This window comes from Centroberyx gerrardi, chromosome 8, assembly GCF_048128805.1.
Source record: "Centroberyx gerrardi isolate f3 chromosome 8, fCenGer3.hap1.cur.20231027, whole genome shotgun sequence".
Lineage (NCBI taxonomy): Eukaryota > Metazoa > Chordata > Actinopteri > Beryciformes > Berycidae > Centroberyx > Centroberyx gerrardi.
The window spans coordinates 6,501,740-6,522,755 of NC_136004.1; the positions used below are offsets into that span (position 1 = coordinate 6,501,740).

At 42.7% G+C, this 21,016-nt stretch overlaps 1 protein-coding gene across 1 annotated transcript in view; it reads left to right on the forward strand.

The window, feature by feature from the left end:
- The first annotated feature begins 3,717 nt into the window (after positions 1–3,717).
- tacr1a (tachykinin receptor 1a) overlaps positions 3,718–21,016 on the forward strand; it is a 29,102-nt gene continuing 11,803 nt past the window's right edge. Inside the window, exons 1-2 of the mRNA XM_071918667.2 lie at positions 3,718–4,124; positions 13,017–13,211. Of these exons, the coding sequence (XP_071774768.2) occupies positions 3,718–4,124; positions 13,017–13,211 (602 nt within the window). The remainder of the gene's footprint in view (positions 4,125–13,016; positions 13,212–21,016) is intronic.

A 21,016-nucleotide genomic window follows, 5' to 3' on the forward strand; every position in this document is an offset into this window, starting at 1 on the left:
TTCCTGCCAAATGCGTCTGAAACAATCTGACACCGCTCAGATGTTCCCACCATAACGGAAAATGGAATGGCGAATTGATTTGACCTCAGCACGAGTTGTTTTCACGCTGACCTCGTCTTGAAGATTGCTCTGTTTAGGGACCATTAGGCAGATGTGGGAATAAATAATTGCTGCGTTGATTCAGCAAGGAGGAAAGGAAGGACATCTCGGATGGCAAAAAGAAAGACAAGAGAAAAAGATTAAGAAATACATTGTTTTAAGAGTTTTATTTCAATATAGTTATTTTGGGGAAAGATCACAACCTGACATTCATCATTCAATATCTCTAAGATCCCCTCCAAAAGGAAAAGGACAGTCTCTGATATCATTTTGTCAACCAAGGACATAGTTATCTCATGTTCTTTAAAAAGTAACATTACTTCTTTTCATTTTATGCTATCAATCATTGTGCAAGAGAAGGTGTCAGTCTTTTCCAAATGTCTGTCTCTATTTTAGAACAAAACTCCACAGGTGTTTCTACAGAAAACACTTCTGTCAACATTTCACCTCTCTTCAAATCTGGAGAGAAACAGAAACAGCGATTGAACAGGAAATTGTTCATCCTCTATTGAGCGGGGAGCCGCTCTCTGTCGGCTGAGTGAAGGGCTTCATTTTTAGTCCGGACCTTGGACTGAACAGCGGCTCGATGGAAAGCACAAAAATATAAAAATGTCTCACGTAACAATGCAACTACGGTGAAAAAGCGAATGTCTATTTCAGCACCAAGGAAAAGAACATGTTTATTCTGGTAGGAAAACATCTAGATGGACAGATGTTAAGCTCAGAAAGCTGGTAATTGATTCCCTGCTATTAGCTTCATGTAATTATGATGTAATCAGTTGCATTTACAAAAAAATCAGATTACAGAGACATTTGAAAACAAGCGATTAACTTAAATTTAAAAAGGTGATCACTGGATTACTGGGAAATATGCTTGAATGGAAATGAAGCATTTGATTATGAGATTATGGACACAAACACCATTCATCATTCATCATTATCATGAAATAATAGTAGCTAATAACTGAAGATGATAATAAAAACCAGTATTCAAATTACAGTCTGTAAACTGGAATAAAATGTTCATATTCGACTGGTTTTGGATCAGAGTAACTACAAAGTAATCAAAGTTGACTGAGCTGGAGAAAGTTTATTATGTGATTATGTGTCCTATTACAGTTTTAATCATTCATCTATAAAAGATCCTAGAAGCCTAGTACTGCTCCCTCTAGCCTCCTCTATTCTTCCATCTTTATACTTCATAAATACAAAAACTTTTGTTAGTGATGGCTACATAAAAGGAGGTGAGAGTGTGTTCCAAACCGTGGCAAACACTTCAAACCTTATCTCTGGACAAGGGGATATGGCTTCCCCTGCCAGCCAGATCTGGACACGGCAAGGGAGACACGTCCAGGACCTTTCCAGATGCTGAGCCCCCTGCTTATCTCCCCCTCACCGCTCTCTCCCACCACAAAACAAGTCATCTGTGCTTATTTTGAGATGTTTGTTTAGCCTTCATTTCATCGCTTGAGATCAAGATGGCAGCGTACAAAAAGGGTCACACATGAAAAAACAGAAACCCGGGCACTTGGCATTAACACAGAACGGTCCTGAATGAAAGCGATGTTGTGAAATGTGTACGAGAGCTATGAAAGGAGAGGCAGAAAACCTTGGAGCGTCAACTAAGAGATGGGATTTTCTGCGCTCTGTATGCTTGTTGTCGTAAATTATGGCCTCAGTGCATGGAAAAAGAATATTCCCCCGGCGGTTCACAGGGTCTGTGGTTCTCTAGTCGCTATCTGTGCTTTAAATCCTAAAGAAAAATCACTATAATTTCCCTATAATATTCCTCCATATTACTCCATTCCTCACTTATAGTGTGTATGTGTTTCTCAGGATTATAGTGTCTATATGGTTCTCAATTTATAGTAACCTTATCCTACTTTATGGTATTCTTTTATCTACTATGGTATAACTAGAATATTACTATAATATTGCTATAGGGGCTTGTAGTTTTGCTGTGACATTTGTCTAGAATCCTTCTGAAATGTATTATTGGATTGCCATAGTTCTTTTTCATCAGGGAATGATGGAATAATCAAATCCAATGAAACAGCTGATCCCCAATTATAAACCCAGGGCTGTGTGAGACAGGACACCACAAGAGGGGGCAGCGAGTAGACGACTGGGACTTTCAAACAGCCCGGCACATCTTTACACACCATGTTCAGATAAAAAAAATGATTTTCTGAGGTTTGATTTAGAGATGAAATCTATAAAGGATGAATGGCATATAGATCACAAATCATATCCAAGCTTTCATCAGTTTCAGCAACTCTACTAAGCAAACCAACACCTACCCACTTGTTGCTTTTTGGATTTCTTTATGTGATGCTATGAAGTCAAACAGATAAACTACTACTAACTAACCACTACTACTATTACTACTACTACTACTACTACTACTACTAGTGCTACTACTACTGCTACTACTATTACTGCTACTGTACTACTACTACTTCTACTACTACTACTACTACTACTACTAGTGCTACTACTACTGCTACTACTATTACTGCTACTGTACTACTACTACTTCTACTACTACTACTGCTACTACTGCTGCTGCTACTACTACTACAACTAGTACTATTACTACTACTACTACTATTACTACTAGTACTGGTACTATTTTTGTACTACTACTACTGCTACTGCTGCTACCACGACTACTACTACTGGTACTATTACTTTACTATGACTACTAGCTACAATAATTATATGTTGTGTATTGTACTGTATTTATTTATTGTGTTGTGTCATATTTTAACCAACCTGTGAAGCAAAAGACAAATCCACTGTGGTGGACAACCAAGTTGTATTCTATTCTATTCTATTCTATTCTAATCTATTCTATTATTATTATTATTATTATTATTAGTGTCTATCGGAATTTATTTTTCTCACTGTATATGTCTGCCTGTGCAGTTAGTTATTCTCTAAACCATATAGACCTAATGGAGCATACAAGGGAAGTATGAGCCTAAATGAAATTGGATGAAAGCTATTTAGAGTACTAACAACCCCGTAGGCGACTGTGCAATATGAATTTGATGGAACCTGCACTCATCAGTAATCATAATAACAAAGCCTATTGCCTATTGGACGAGTGCGCATCGGCATGCTCCATAAGCTGCTGTGCTGCCGCTCAGTTTGAGGAGAAGAGGAGGAGAAGGAGGAGGAGAGCACAGAGCCAAGAGCCGCTGAGGGAGAGAGGAGACAGGAGAGCGCTCAGACATGTACAGCCAGCTCAGTGTAACTCAGACTGCTTCTGCTACTGCAATGAGGGGACGGCTTGTGCTGCGCGTAAAAGACGCATTTCCATTTTTACGCACAGTGGAAAGTTTAAAAGATAGATAGATTGCCATCGAAATTTCCATGTGAAGTGTTTGCGCTGAATTCCTGAATTGATTCTTTCCAAGGCAGCAGTGTCTTCAAGTGGACATTCCATAGGCTGCCAGTATGTACAGTCTCAAGTGAGCACGCGGCAGCGAGCCGTGGAAGAAACTTTCGTTTTCACTTTGCATTTTGCACTTGGATATTTTTCTTTTTTGTAATGAATTAGGGTTAAATCCAGTGGCTGTGCTCACACTTTGACATTGGGTGCCACACGGCAAAATGGATCCTTTATTCAATACCACTGATGTGCCAAGCAACTGGACCAGCGGCTCCAACGACACCAACAACGGAACCATATACTGGAACCAGTTTGTGCAGCCGGTCTGGAGAATCGTCCTCTGGGCCATAGCGTACAGCTGTATAGTTATAGTGTCCGTGGTAGGGAATATTATAGTGATCTGGATTATTATGGCGCACAAACGCATGAGGACCGTCACCAACTATTTTCTGCTGAACCTGGCGTTCGCCGAAGCGTCCATGTCCGCCTTCAACACCGTGATCAACTTCACCTACGCCGTGCACAACGAGTGGTACTTCGGACTGATCTATTGCCGGTTCCACAACTTCTTCCCCATCGCCGCTGTCTTCGCCAGCATCTACTCAATGACAGCCATAGCTCTGGACAGGTAAGCGCCGCAGTTCCCGCTGTCTGCGCAGCTCTTGTAAAAAGTAAACGAAAGACGGGAGACCCAAATACCCAATCATGACCAGCTGTAACCAAATCACCCAGTATAACCTTAGGAGAAAGATCCTTAATCTTATGGATCTATCCTATAATCCATCCTATAATACATTTTAGGAGGCTACCAAATATTACACAAAAACTATAAGTCTATAAGGATATTATAGTGATAGAAACACCTATAACTATTAACAATAAGGTCGCTATAAAAAGTTCCAATAAGAATATTATAGGAATATTATGAGAATGTTTTTTAAAAAAAATAAAAATAAATAGGATATACACTCATATTGAGTTCCACATACTCAGTGGGATACTCAAGTTCCTATAGGAATATTTTAGGAATATAGTGATATGAGATTTTGATACTTCCTTCAAATATTGTGGGGCTGGGGGCTCTTTGGATGAAAAAGGTCTCCAAAAATCAGTTATTACGCCTTTATTCTGTCTCTTCATAATTGTAAATAATTGTATAAACAGGCTTATGAAGAGATGTTAGCCTTGGAGCTCTCTTTTCTCCACATGCAGAGGATCCCTTTTCCTTATATGTTTAAGATGATGAAGATGGTGCTGTGTAGCTGAATGGTAAGAGAATAGCACCAATACTGCCATGGTTAGGGGTTCAATTCCCAGTGGAACCCATATTACAGTACTATGAGACGCTTTGGTTGAAAGCATCCAGTAATTGTATAGGCTGTGTTACGTTTTATCTGCCCCTGCCACAGTTCATAATATAGTCTCTCTATATAGAAAATGCTCAGCTGGGAGTCTTGGCTTTGTATCTCAGCCTATGGCTTCTGTTCACTTCAATGAATAGTCATCTATCACTGGAATGGCTCCTTCTAAGAATGAGGCTGAATGGAAATCAGGAGCGTAAGCACCGCTCTGCTGTGTGTGTGCGTGTGTGTGTGTGTGTGTGTGTGCACACGTATGCATTTGTGTCTGTGTATATGTGTGTATATGTGTGTGTGTGTGTGTGCACGCACTTGTGTGTGTGTGTTTCTGTGTGTATACAGTAGGTGTGTATGTGTATGTGTATGTGCACAAGCATCAGTGTGTGTGTCTATGTGTGTGTATGTGTGTGTACATACTCGTCTTTGTGTTTCATTCAGGCTGCCACTTCCTAATCACACTTATTAGTAAAGGCATATTCCCACAAAGCTGTTTCCATACAGCCTGAGGCTTATTGTCCGTGTTTCTATGTCTGTACCTTGTGACTCAGGTGGTAATGGCCTGTAATTCCTCTGCATATCTCTCTTTCAGTGCGTAAGCCATGAACTTGACCTTTTCTAGTGTTTTAAAATTCAATTACCCTTGAGAGCTAGGGGAAGCGAGAGCCAGCAGCCAGATTGAGATAGTGACCGGCCACACACACACACACACACTTCAAACACACTCAATCCGGGAGGCTTTCCCAAAGCGTGTCTTAGCTCTGAGTATATCTTCAAGTCATTCCTCAAGACATACGTTCCTGAAAATACTCGCCACTGAAGTAGTATGTGAAATGCGTCGTTCATTCACCACAACATTGGCACTTGGCGTGAGATTTCAAGTATCTCTGCAGGTGCCATAAATAAGCTGCACTTCACAACATCAGAAGCATTAGAGGCATTTCCTTTTTGCCCCAACCCTTATTGTGAAAATAAATAAATAACGTTGCCTCCCTTTCACCAATGTATTTATCACTAGGCTACACCAAATTCGAGCGTATGCTGTAATCCTCATTAATACCCTGTGCCTCATGCAGTCAGCTATTTGGCACTGTACTGAGCAGATCCCAAGCAACTGGCCAACAACACAAAAAGTTGTTTACGAACCTGCAAATTAAGTAAATATGTTCCCTCTACAGGTGGAAAATATTGACCTGTAATGGTCAGCTGGGTCTATATTACACACTTACAAAGAATATATGCATTCAAAATCTACATGCGACAAGATAAAGTGCATTGTTGTAGGCTATGACCTACAGTATATCTGATTTAAAATTGATGATTCTTCAATCAACTTGATATGCTTTATTCAGGAAATTGATGATTCCTTTAATCGACCGGTGTTGTCTTACGGTAACGTGATTCTTGAAGTTGATCTTCAAGTAGTTCTTTGTCGTCATGATATCCTTTGGGAAACGCACGTGAAAATTTCAAGAACTTTCTTGAAGGAGTGCGTGAAGTATGAGTTTTCAAGATACGTCGTTATCGGGAAAGCCACTGCTGCTCATAGCCAGATTGTTTTCCCTGCCCACCGTCTGTGCAACACTTTAACCCTACGTTAAAAAAAAGCTTGGTGGACAAGCATTAAAGCTGCACTAGACAACTTTGCACTTTGGCGGCCCCAAGTGGCAGCAAGAAGTAACCGTTTGAATTTTTTAAAGTTTGAAGGACTTCATTACCCAGAAATCATGTGCAGCTTTCTCTGGATGGAGCGACTTTGTCACTAGTATTAGTGACTTCCCAGACCCCCCTGGTGACTGTATTTCTCAAAAGTAACTAGTGACAAATCTAGGAACTCTTTCTGACCATGGGGAACAATGTTAATGTGTTGACTGCCAAAGCATTTGCAGACAAAGCGGTATGGTTGATGCAGATTTGCGCTACTTGCTTGTCTAATCAAAGAGTGGTCTAATGGTCACAGCACTTCCCATACACAGTGAAGCTAAGAGTGGGGGGGAGAGCAGGATCAGTGTAGCAAATATATTGATATGCAAATTACCGTATGATGTCATCTGGAGACTTCTCGCTATGTTTTTGAGCAGCCAATAGCTACTTTCCTTGGAAGAAAGTTGGCAACACTGCTGCCCAGTACAACCACAGTCTAATTCCACTGGAGCAGTTTACGATGTACCTTGAATTTCTGGGTCCATTTTGTTATTTTTCTTATTCGAGGTATTTCCAGCGCAGCTACAGTGTAGTTTGACAGCAGAAAATGTTTCAGCGAGCTAAAACATCAGCGGTAAATGTCAGCTTTTGGTGTCAGTCCCTCAGAATCAAAGAGCAAGGGCTTCTTTCTAGAGTCAACATTTTATACTGACGTTCAACAATCATACAGGGAGAAATCCATCATAGAGGAGGCAGGTACCAATTTCTCCACTGACAGTTGAATCAATTGACCAGAATGCAAGACATGTTGCATTTTGAGCAAGGGGCATGAGTCTCACTTTCTGTCAACTGGAAAAACTCACATCACTATCACCAAAATGATATGCACTGAACATCACAGATTGATGATATTTAACAATAAGAGTAAGAGGATTGGAGGGTGGGTTTTGCACTTCTATGGTCCTTGTTGACAGAGGGGAGAGCGTTACTCCTTCACCCTCCCCACCAACTGGTCCAGGGAGTGGAACCCTTAACCTTCTGGCCACAAGCCTGCTCCTCTAAGCTCTAGGCTCCTGCTGCCCCTCACATGGCTTAGGAGCAAATGCAACAGCAAATGAAAATGAGTTATTTACTGGGATTGGTCCAAGCCATCTGAAATCTCCCATTTGTATCCACCTAGACAAGCACCCCGCCTGCTTGTCCCTGCTCCTCCTGCCCAAATCCATCCCGGTGCGACCCGGACTTGGCAGCGGACGACTTAACTGCAGTGCATAGCATATTAATGACAGCTTATGGTGGCCTCCTCTCCAGCTCTCTCACCTCCATCCTTCAATTCCCACCTCCTCCTCTCCCTCCTCCATCTGTTATCCCTTGAGGCATCATCATCCGAAGTTATTCTCACCCCTCCGACCTGTCTCTCTCCGCCTCTCGATGAGCATGTGTGTGACATTTCGTGGCATGAGCACATTGTCTCCAAATGCAAATACGTGAAAAGCGAGACAAAGGAAGCTTTGCATAAGTTCAATCAGGAGGACTACTTCATTCACAGATCCGTCCCCTCTTCCCCTTCATTCACCGCTTCCCGCCTAATCAGCGAAGGCTATGCCTCCTTGGTTCTACTTCATTCAAATGATCCTCCTGCGCTTTCATTTTCCACTTACTATCCAATCAGTGTAAACCTCAAGAAGGAAGCACTCCTTTGGTTTGCATTATCCAAGCTTGAGCACTTCCACACCTTCTCTCAAACCCACTTGGGAGCCAATCGCAAATCAATGCGCTCTTCATTACCTCAATCAGCAGTTTCTGTGTCATTATTGTGTGTCATTCATAATTGGGCAGTAGCTTCAAATGGAGTCTACGCCAAAGTTTTGATCAATGTATGATTCAACAGAGTTTTGAATTTGTAAACCGAGTCTCGAAATGCGTTTTCTTATTTAACCAAGACCAAAACACGGTGTGTCCAATTCATACTATTGTCACATAATCCATATTGTGGTGGAGGAATCTGATCTTCACATAATTGGTCTTTTCCGAGTTTCCGAGTTCGTGCTCATTTTTCAAAATTGTATGAGACTATGTTGTCCCTCTCTGTGTTGTCTGTATCTCTATGTGTCTCGACGACCTGCTCAATCTGTTGATGTCTGGTGTGTTTGCTGGTCAGGTCAGGTCACTGTTCCCACTCTGTATGCCACCTTTCACCTAGAACAGATCCACACACAGCGACTGTATACATGTTTCTTAATTTACATTTTAAGCATTTAGGTGATGCTCTTGTGTGTTGCTCTCGTGTGTACAGAAGTCCACACCTATTAGAGTTAATGTAACACTTTAGATAGTTTTGAGCCTCATCAGCTCTATGAGTGGACATACAACACACCAATCAACACTTGTCAACTCATAATAATTGTTAGAGAGATTCAGACTGATCGCAGCGAGCATGCACACGTGCACACACACACACACACACACACACACACACACACACACACAGTGAGGGGTTGATGGGTGTGCAGGTGGATGCTGGTTTTGCACAGGACATTCTCTGGTGGCTGATAAGATGAGGAGGTGACAGGTTATATGTATGCTTGTAGACAATAATGGCAACAATTCTTCTTCCAAATTAACCCCCACCCCCAACACACACACACACACACACACATGCACACACACACACACACACACACACCCCAGGCTCCTCCACCTTCACCCAGGCTATCTCCCTCCCATCTGTTGATGGGGATTTTATGTAATCTTCTGCAAAACAACAGCAACCCCCCGAGAGGCCGGTAAACCAGAGGAAACAAATTCATGATCAAATTACCAGAGCCTGCTTTCAAACGCAATTTGCAAAAAAAAACCCACTGGCAGGCTTGAAGGTTGGCAATTGCGTCTGTCGCTTTAGCGGCTCCCTTCTTAATCACTTACGTCTCTTCAGGAAAACTCCCCCTGCAGTGGCCTCATGGTGTTTATATCGAACCGTTGTGTGTATTGCCACAGCAGTTTAGGTGCTATTTGTGGATTATTGGAGCTGTATGTCACCCGTTCCGTCTCCGAAGCAGCTGCCGCTGCTGCCTGCCGCCCACTGGGAAGGTGTCCTAGTGAGAGGCATCAGAACTTGCCCACAGACACATATTTGAGGAGCAGAGACTGTAGGGAACAACGGCAAATGAAAGGGAGGGAAACAGAGGGGAGCGACACTCTGAACCGACAAGTCCATAAAGATGAAATACCTCCCAGCGGTAACGGTGGTTATTGGGGCATTAGAATGAAGAGAGCGACTTTGCGAGGTGAATAAGAGGAGTGTCATGCGAAGTTACGCCGAGCGAGTTTGAGCGCGGATTATTTTCTATTAGAAAGTCTCACTGTGAATGAAGACGGAATCATTAACTGTAGCTGTTATGTACGGAAAGTGGAAGAAGAAATTGGATGAAAAATGGAATAGGGCTTGAATGTGCATGTGCTCAGCAGACAACGGCCACACAGTACTTGCAAATAATTCTGTTTACTACAGAATTATCAGAAAAGGATACTCAATTGACTTTCAAATACACATTCCCCATCGTGGCCCTGATGTACAATTCCACGACTTCCCATAACTTTCCATAATTCCTTAAGCTTTCCATCAGTCGGAGTGCTTCCATCTTCCTTCCTGGTTTGTTGATGTCGTTTTTCAGTCTGGATTCCACACCAGTTGGGCTAAAATACCCTGATTTTCCCTTATTTCCCTACAGAATTGATAAAATTCCCAGACTTTCCCTATCTTGAATATACCTTTCCCATGCTTGTTGTTTTCTGTCTGTCTGTCTGTCTACGTCTTGCTCATTTTCATTTATTTTGCACTTTGTAACTTCGGTTTTGAAAAATGCCATACTAAAGATTTACTTACTTACCTCTCAAAATTCCCTGATACTCCAGGAGGAAACCCTATAAAATAGTCTAAACCTACTTATCAGGAATGCCATGCTTTATAAACCCCACCCATCTCCTTCTTTAAGCAGGTTAAAACAAACGTGAGGAATTAAATGCATCTACTAATGCCGATATACTATTGTCTGGTGTCTGGTAGGCATGGAGTCTATGTACAGTGTTCCTATGGCAGCAGCGGTGGCACCCTGGAGGTTCCGGGTGTCCGTTGTGTTCTGCAGGTGTTTGTTTGATTCTGCCATCAACGACCCGACGATGACTCACCTACGTGATGAAGAGGCCCACGGCTGCCAGCACTGCGTGAAGCAGAGCCAAAATAAAGCCAAGGGTTTTTGATCTCCCGTTTTTGGCTGACCGCTGGGAGCGTTTGATTCCAAAGCCCTCCTCCTTCCCCGCGATATAATTAGAGTGAGATTGTCCAATTAGCAGATTAATTTGGGTTATTAGCGGGATTAAGCCTTTAATTAGATCACTTTGGCTCAGGATTGCATTTCTCCAGAGAAGTTTGGCTTAAAGGGGCACTTCAGCGAAAAATTCAACTGACGCTAATGTATTCTAGGCATCATTACATACGTCTATATACAATCTTGGACAGTTTTATTTGGTTTCAGGGTTATTAAGATATACGGTATGTAAATGAAAACTGTGTAATCATCAATTGAGTTTATTGAAATGATACAGAGGGGGAATAGCACAGCTCAAAGCCTCTGTGTGGGATGCTGTTGGAGAAATATAGTTTCCAGGTTATTAAGTTGCTTAGAAGAATAAACAAGGTTTTGAGGATTCAAATGAAAGCAAATCAATACAAGCGAATCTCTCAAGAACTTAAGTCCATCCCGGCAAAAATCTTTGCCGGGGATGAAATAGAGTCGAGGTGAAATATCGACGAAACGCCCCCTCTGACGCTTTGAAATAGTGTATTTTTTGCCGAGGGGGAAAGCGGCGGAGTCTAGCAGCGAACCGTCTTTCTAAAACCAATTACCCGTCGAGCCATGGTGTGAGTGATGGAGAAGAGCGCTTTTAAGTTATTCATGCACTCTGGCGTCTCTCTGATTAGGAGCATGATTATGACGATGTGAAACAATTACTCTAAAACGCTGAGGGGGGATCGTTTGACTTGAATCCTAAAAGGCCGCTTCATAGCAGACACCCGTGATATTGTGATGCTGTTGTTGGTTTCGCTCCAAAGAATACAGTTTTGTGATTCTGTCGTCATCCGCAAAGATCCATCCAGTTTTTTTTTTTTTGTTCAGGAGTCCAGGAGTGTGACTTGGCATAAACCGAAGAGGGATATTTTCAAAAGTGCAAAGAATTGTTTGACATATAAGCTAAAGAAAAGAAGTTTCCTTTTAAATCTTTCTGATTGTGGTGGTGTGTGTGAATGAATGTGTGTGGGTGTGTGTGTGTGTGTGTGTGTGAATGCTCATACACATTTCCCACAGGCATTGTTCCAGTGTATGTATTGAGTTAAACCTTCAAAGCTGTATTTTCAGTGCATGACTCTTATGCAAATGAGCATTTTTACCCTTTGCCTACATCAAGAACCTACAATGAATCTAACTGGACAATGAATCCTCCATCTGAACATCTCATTCTTTCCTCCAGTCTGTCTTCATGTGATCAGGGTTAGATCACAGGTCAGCAGTTACATTCAATATCTAACCTATTACAGATTATTTAGAATGTGTCAAATTATGTGTGCGTGTCTATGATCTACATATATATATATACCTTTAATCTCTTCAAATAATGTAGTCAATAGTATTTGTAATCAGATTACTGTTTTTTTTAATCAGATGACTGTAATCTGGTTGCATGTAACATTATTTAATGTAATGTAACGTAATGTACAGTTACATAGTGGTGAATAAAAAGGTGGGTGAACTATGACCTCAAGTCAGTGATCATCATGAGGCAAACAACCACCAATAGAAACAAAGCAAATTATATTTCAGAAAAGCTTTATCTTTGCCTGAAAAGACTGTATCCTCATATAACTGTCACTACTTACTATGATGTAGACTAGGGTTCAACCATGAGTTTTTGAAGGACGATACCAATACTTTTGGATTTAAGCTGTCGATAGCTGATATTTTGTGACTAATATTCAGTATCTTTAAATTTGACCATTTTTATGCCAAAAAACCCCCCAAAAAAACAAGTATTCAGTGTTTCCCCCATAATGTTATTCTCGTCAGGGTGGAAAACCTTCTCAAGCATTTAGACCATCGTGAGACACTAAAACTCTCCATGGAAACCAAGATCTTAATAATAATACATATTCATGTATACTTGTGTGGAATCTAATCAAAATGTTTCATTAGAATCAATTCAGGTTAAGGGCTTCCCATAGACAACCAGTGCAATATTGATGAATTCTACAATAAATGTGTAATCTATCAAACTGCATCATATCCATCATATCAGAGGCGGACGACACTGACTGGCCGATATTGGATTTTTAATAAAACGGCAATATTGGCCCAATGTATCATCAAAGCAATACGTCAGTGTAACTCCACTGCATAGTATTTACATCATGAAGTGTCACATCAGCCCTATAATCTTCTCCCCTTGACCTCCATGCGTCCCTGCAGGTACGTGGCCATCATCCACCCCCTGCAGCAGCGCATGTCGTCCACGGAGACAAAGGTGGTGGTGGGGGTGATCTGGATGCTGGCCCTGCTGCTGGCCTTCCCCCAGTACTACTACTCCAACACGGACCAGCTCCCCGGCCGCGTGGTCTGCTACATCGACTGGCCCGAGTACGCCATCTGCGACTTCAAAAAGATGTGAGTGTCTCCGAGGAATAGCCACCGCATTTGTCAACAAGCGGGCCGTTAATTACTTCTGAATTGAGAGCAAATGTGGGAGGACGGCATTTGCATGCAGCGTGAATGGGAAGAAGGAGTGAAGCGTTTTTGTTGCTTTGTTGCTGCGAATTGATTGAATGAAGTTGGTAGGAGTTTTTTTTTTTTTTTTTTCCTCCGCTGAAAGGCGAAAGCATCGTGTTGGAGAGGCGAACAAAGGATGTGATTGAGCCTTTACTCCACTGGAAACTTCACATTTTCCATTTACAACAATAACAACAATAATCATAACAATAATGAACTTCATTTGTAGAGCAGCTTTAGAGTTAATAAAACGCTTTACAGAGCAGAGCATGGCAACACATAAACCAGGACGGTAATAGTCGATCATAAAGTCTATAATAAATAAGAACAAAGAATTAAGAATGTAAGAATTTGATCAAAATGGGTTTTAAAAAGAGATTTGTTTTCATGTTTAGACTGGTTTTAATTGGGATTTGAATTTCTGGCTGATTTTGCAGTTCTCAAACTGAAAGGAATGCTTAGATCAAGCTTTTATTCAGTTTTTCCACTTTTTCAGTTTTTCCACACTTATGTTCACTTCAGGTTACTGAAATGCATCCATGACCGCTTTCAGCAACCTGCAAAAACATGTAGTCAGACAGACAGACAGACAGACCCCGTGTCTCACATGTAACGCTGTGAAAAGCCCATAGACTGACATCCCACCAGGCTCGTTTTGTTTATCTAACCACAACAGATCGAGAAGATACTGCCCGTGTGCTGCACTGGCCTGTATTTACCTCTGCTATTGATTCCAACTTCTCTAAGTGCCTTCCATCCAACTTGCCTGGACTCTAAACAAAGGAGCCTATTCAATTATCCCCTAACCAGCCCGAATTAAAGCTCGTTTTATATTCACGGCCCTGCAAAGCAGCAGCAGCAGCAAGTACAGCCGGAAGAAAACAGAATGTAAATTTTTTACGGCTACGACCAACCTTGAAGGGATTTGACTTAAAAGCGTGCGATTCAGAATCACGCAGGGTCGAAGTCTAGTCAGTGTCTAGGCCAGACAGGTGATAATCATTTCAAAGCACAGTGTGCGGTCCGGCTCGCTCCCTCGGTTTACAATTTTTTCTGTTCTTCTTAGATGTGTTTTGTTTGATTCTGTAGCGTTTATCTCACGCGGCAAACTCCGCCAGGTTCAGACCGTATTTGCATAGAACTTTTAGACTCAGCGAGCGGTGGAGAGGTTAGGCCAGAAGCTTTCCAGGCACGATCTGAGCCGTCTTGATGCAGTAGGTCAGAGGAAGGTTGGGACAAGCCGTAAGAATGATTTGCAAACACTATCTGACCCAGGTGTGCTGGCAGCGCTGTCGACTAGTCACCTTTCCTCCAGATATCGGCTTTCCTTGCATGCCGCACGCAGCCGAAGCGCTTTCATATCACACCGGCAGCCAAACATTTATGGGAATCATTTCCACGCTCAGTATTTATGCGTCGCTCGTGCTGTGGAAATAGCAAAGGCTGTCAACTTCAACGGCCCTCACCCCATGATCTACAATCAAGGAGAAGGCAGAGGGAATGTATTGCAGAGCGAGCGCCGGTGTAAATCTTCCGTCGGCCGCACACTGGAGATTTGCTGCTGTGCCAGGCAGACACACAGCTGAAGCTGCTTTAGGATAAAGGCAGTGTGTCCGCAGGTCATTTATTCACACTTTGCCAAAGTAGCCACCTGCAATGTCTTGCATTTGTCTGTTGTGTTACCTCTAGCATGACTGGCAACACACACACACACAGAAAAATGAAGGTGCGAAGTGGAACTGAAAAGAACTATTAATATTCCAAAGAACAATGTATGGTTCTTTGGGATATTAAACAGTTCTTAATTCTTAGTTATTGGATGGTGGGTGGTGGCATAAATATGGAAAATAACCAAACCCCTCCATAGTATATATTGTGCAACTGCAATTGAGGCGATACAAGGGCAGATAAACAAAAACACAATGCAGGTGTCTAAGCAAAGGAGAGCAGGAATAGTTCTTTAAAGAACCTTGATCTGAACCTTGATCCAAAGAACTATTTTCTGCACCTTTATTTTTCTCTGCGTACTCAGGCACATTTGCACAAACACACACACCACACAGAATATGAGTTATATGAACACATAAACACACACACACACTCCCACACGATGATTGCACATATGCACTCTCTCACACACACACACACACACACACACTGTGGTCACAGCTCTGCTGATGGCATCCTCTCAGCTCATCAGCAGCAGTGTTTGCTGCTCTGTTGCCAGCCGGCTCCTGTCTCCCCCTCGCTACTGCCTCCTTCAGATCTCTCTATGGAAATACAGCTTGTTATGAACAGCATGACGGCAATTTCAGCGTTCATGATGGGATTCCTGTTGCACCTATTACTTTTTTAATGAAACTGTAATCAGTGATGCATCGGAGCTAAGTGCGAGCGCAGCGGCAATTCGGCTCCGGCCGCGGCGGCAAGTAAATGACACATCTGATTAAGGCTGACCCCGGGTCAGATCCCACATGCTTTTCTTTCCGGGCGTCATGCCGCCGCCGTCGCCGTCTACACCCTGTCTGGTGCCTTCACAGTCAGCGGAAATTAGCGGGCAAAGTCTCATAGGAGGGTATAAATAGATGACACTGTTTGTGACTGTGTGCTTGCATAGCTAACCCCCCCCACTCCACAGCACACAGCCACATAATACAGGGCTCACATACACAGAAACACACACACACACTCACATTACTATACTTGTGAGGGCCTTCCATTGACTTTCATTACCTAACCTAATCCTACTTTTTAACCTTAACCCTAAACCCAAGCCCTAACCTTAAAGTAACCTTAAAGGAAAATTCCACCCTCAGATACAGGAGTTACTTTGTGATGAAATGTTGTAATTTACCTTTTTGTTGTATCCACTTTCCCTCATTCTGCCTTGTCTACTTCTACTCCAGTTGCTGATTTCCTACATTTCCCAGAATGCCTTTAGACAACCCCCCTCGCCTCGACTTGTTGCATCGAGCTGTTGGTTTTATGTGTAGGTGGCGAGAGTAATAGCAATAGTGATAGCAACAACAACAAAAAAACATGTCTTGTGGCTGCAATGCATTCTGGTCTATTGATTCTACTGTCAGTGGAGAAATTGGTCTCTCTGCCTCTTCTACGATGGATTTCTCCTTGTATGATTGTTGAAGGTTGGTGCAAAATGGTGAGTCTAGAAAGAAGCGCTTGATCTTTCATTCTGAGCAGGACCGGCTCTACACTATGGGGGGCCCGGGGCAAAATTTTCTTTGGGGGCCCCTGAACATTAAACACTAACATAGACATCAATAGTAGTTCACAAAATAGCGCAAGGTAAGGCACAAAACAATTAGGAATATGGGATGGGATTGTATTATCATATGCGGCAGCTAAATTGGGATTTGGAAAGAAGGTGGGAGTGGGGGAATAGGCAGCTCACCTCAAAAATGAGCGGCACATATGGTTAGTTTTGGAGTGACCCCCCAATATCATAATTTTTTGAACTTTTAAAAAGAGGTTTGACTTCAAAAAACAGTGTCATCATGTCTCAAATTACTGCTAGGAAATATGATTTGGACTCAGAATACAGTTCACAGAAATACATATTTGCAGCACATCACCACAGAAACTTATATACTGCATAGTTGATGATCAACCTACTATTGAAGAAAGAAATAAACAAACGACCTGTATATATTTCTGTGTATGATTATTTTTTCCTCTACTGCTGACTTCCAGAACTTCCCATCAGTGCAATTAGTCAGGTCAAGAACCATGTGCATACTATATAGAGAGTCCTTCTTATACTACTTACTATACTTGTATATTACCTCTTTATATACTACCTCAAAGAGAAAAAGACCTGTTCCATATTTTCTACTTTCATATAGCTACTTCTTTGGGAAGTTTGTGTTGTTTTATGTTGAGAGAGAGAGAAACAGAGACAGAAAGAGAGAGCGAGAGAGCTTTGAAATGCAAGAGTCTGAGAAGAAAGTGAGGAAGATGGATGACATAATGCTGATCAGCAAAGTGGAAAAGTACAGGCGGCTGTATGACTGATGATTGTTCCTACGAAGACAGCATTTAAGAGAAAATAAGGTTTGGGATGCTGTTGCCTCTGTTGTTGGATCGCAGCCTGGTAGCTCTGCAGACTTGACATGATGAGGGAAGGCGGAGGCCTGCCGCCTCCATCGCAGTCTTAACTGCACAATAGCCCAGCCTACTTACAGAGACCGTTTTCGGCAAAAATACACTTATTATCCAGCCTGATTGCTGACCATGTAAACATAGTCAGTGTTTAAGTGTTTTGGGGTGGATTTTCCCTTCAACTTTAACCCTAATATTAACCCTAAACCCAAGTCCTAACCCTAAACTAGCCCCCTAAATAGAAGATGTCCTCACTATCTCTCTATCCTTATGAGGACATTTGGTCCTTGTAAGTATAGAACTACAAGAACACACGCACACGCTCACAAATTGGATCCCCATTATGCCATTATGCAGAAGGAACACGCATACACCTAATGGAGGCACATACAGTATAGACACATTCCCAGTCTCTCTCACACACACACACACACACACACACAGATAATCATGTGGAAAATCACAGAGCGAGCACACCTTGTTCTCGGTGGTCCCTCTCCTCTAAATTGGGCTTCATAGGAGCAGAGGCTTTGATCATTGCCAGTAAGGCGGCGTGGAGCAGGGCGTCATGTTACCTCCTGTATTCATTTGCCTCTGCTGACTGGCCCCGGCTACAAAGTCAAAGGAACAGCAGCCCCTCCCCCCCAGCACACACACACACACATAAATACTGATACACACACTCACGGGTTTACATAAGCACACACTTACATACCCAGAATACATTTTCACGTTGAATCGGCCTGCATCAACTTTCCGCTGTGTGAAATCCGGACCTAAATATCTTTCTGATATCAGCTTCTAAAGCTGTTTTCATATGATTTGTTACCGTGTCATAATATCATATTGTGAAAACCTTGTGCTGGTTTCAGTTGACGTTCAACTTGGCCACCTCCCACACATTGCCATCCGCGAAATGCTCGCTCGGTATGCTCACCATTTGCATGCATATTCACACTTACGCACACACACACACACACATGCACGCACACCGACGGCTCGGAAACAAAGACATTTAAGGCAGGCTTGCCAGGGGAAGAGATGAGGCGGCATCACCAGGACAAGAAAAAACATGCAATATTACTGTGTATAATTTGTCAGAGTGTCATCCCTCCCACTCCTGTGGCCTCCGCTGACTGAGATTTTATTGATTGAGCTCGTATGACAGCAAGGTGACATAGTACAGCTTCCACTCCCCCTAAAGCTCCATCCGTCAGAGGGAGGGAGGGTCTGCTGGGGCCCCAGACCGGGTCTGGTCAGGCACAAACTCTATTCTCCTGAGGTAATAATTCAGCTACACTCGGTGAACAGTAAATGAGGGGAACTTTAATCAGAAAATGTGCTTTTATGGCTGAAGTCTGCTCATGTATTTTTTTTGCTGTGAAAGGCTAGAAGGGGGGAATGAAGGATCCAGGCACACTCCTTGTTCTGAATTCCAGCAGAGCGCCTTCAATGGTGTAATGATTTCTGCAAATTGCCTTAAGAGTCACACCAGGCTCAGCTGGAAGTCCTGTCTGCTCGTTGGGGCAGACTTTTCTACTTGTTGCTTCCCCCTAGGGCTTTGGCAATCATAAAATTTAGTAATGACGATTATTGCCTCACAAATAATTATGATTATGATCCGATTGTCTTTTTATCCCAAGGAGAGTGAGTAATGAAATGAGCACATGAAATCAGTAAGTCATAATATTACAATTAACCAATGTGCTGATGGGTACATTACAATGATAATGCGTCGGTAAACTTCAAATGGTTTATGCGCACACAATAGAAAAGATGGATTTGAATCTCCAGCAAAGACACCAACAGACCGCACAGCGTCTGCATCCACAGCAATCTAATTACCTAGTGCACAAAGGAAATAAAACGTCATGCTGTAAAACTTTATCTTTGGAATAAAACAACACAACCAAATCAGTGTCGGTGTTTTCATATTCTAAAATATGACCGGGACCCCTACGCCAAACTGAAGCAGAATATAAATTCTGTGTGGGTCTATTATCTTAGCCATAGACAATCACTGTCCACCAGGTATGACCCAATTTTGCCCCCAGAACAGCCTGAATTGTTCGAGGCTTCATGGATTCAACAAGGTGCTGGAAATGTTCCTCGGGGATCTCGGTACATGCGGACTCTCGCTCAGCATCACTCAGTTCCTGCAGATTTTCCGCTGCCACATTCATGCTGTGAACATCCTGCTCCACCTCATCCCAAAGGTCTCTGTTGGGTTGAAGCCTGGGTACTGAGCTAAAGTCACTGTCATTGTTCCTGAAGCATCTTTACCCTGCTGGAAGGCTAGACTGTGGCCGTGAAGGGATGCAGAGAACGTTCTCCACCCTGTACTCTTGACACCAGGCAGGATGGATCCACGGATTCCTGTTGTTTATGCCAAATTGGACCAGGCAATGTTTAGCCTTCCAGTTTTGGTGATCAAGTGCCCACTGTAGCATCACCTTCTTGCCTATAGCCAACAGGAGTGTAAGCTGGCCTGGTCTTCTGTTGCTGTAGCCCATCTGCTTCAAGGTTCCACGACTTGTGTGTTGTGAGATGCCGTTGTGCACGTCACTGTTGTAGTGAACTGTTGTTTGCATTCTTGTGGTCCGTCTGTTAGCTTGTGTCAGCATTCTCTGATAGAGAACCACCATAGTGCCAAAATCCTAGGAAGGCTGTTGTTTTGTTAGATGCTGGACCATCGTAGCACATTCGCAAAAAAAGTTCCTTAAAACATGTTCATTCTAATGTTTAGCAAACAGTAACTGAACCTCTTGAACCCTGTCTGCATGATTTACACTTGTGATTTATGACTCACGGTCTGGAAGAATGTGTGGGAAGGTGTACTTCATAACATGGAGCGTATATGCCGTTTAGCATGCCAGTTTTGGTGGACATTTTTATCCAAAGCGCCTTATGGTATCATGAGTACATGCAAATCTCCCCCAACCCTGTCAGTTTTAATGCCATGCTTGTACACATGGGTTGTGCTGGTTTTTGCGCCATCTTCACGGTTCCCTTGATTTAGACTCGGGTATATGTAGATATCTGTGTTGGCTCAGTAGTGTTTACCCAGTGGGAGGCTGTCTACCTCTCTGTCTTCCAGCCAACTGACCTCGACAACACCTTTCCCTACAGCCAGAACCTGGGAAGTCATACTGACAAGCCTGACTTTTTCAAGGCAAGAAACGAGTTTTGCTTATGACAGCGGCTTTACAAAAACAGACGCCTGCGAAAGAGGAGAGCCAAGAATGGAAAAGGGGGGCCCAGTGCCTTTCCTTTTCTCTGTTTTTTTTTTGGACATGTCCCTGTTTGGAGTGCCATCACACACAGCTGGAGAAAGCGGGTGATGAATAAACTATATCGCAGCCTTGCATTTCTCACCCTCCGCCACGCACCGTTTTGTAAAATGAAAAAGACATTTATCTCAGGGAATGCTAATGAATTACAAACGTCGGCTGCCTGTTCTGCTTTGAATTCGGCGTGTTTCACTTTATCATTGTTGTTTTCCAAGGAAGGATGTTAGAAAGCTGTGACAGCCAATTTCACACGTCTTTGACAACAAATCCGATGAAGGAGCTGAAGAGAGGGAG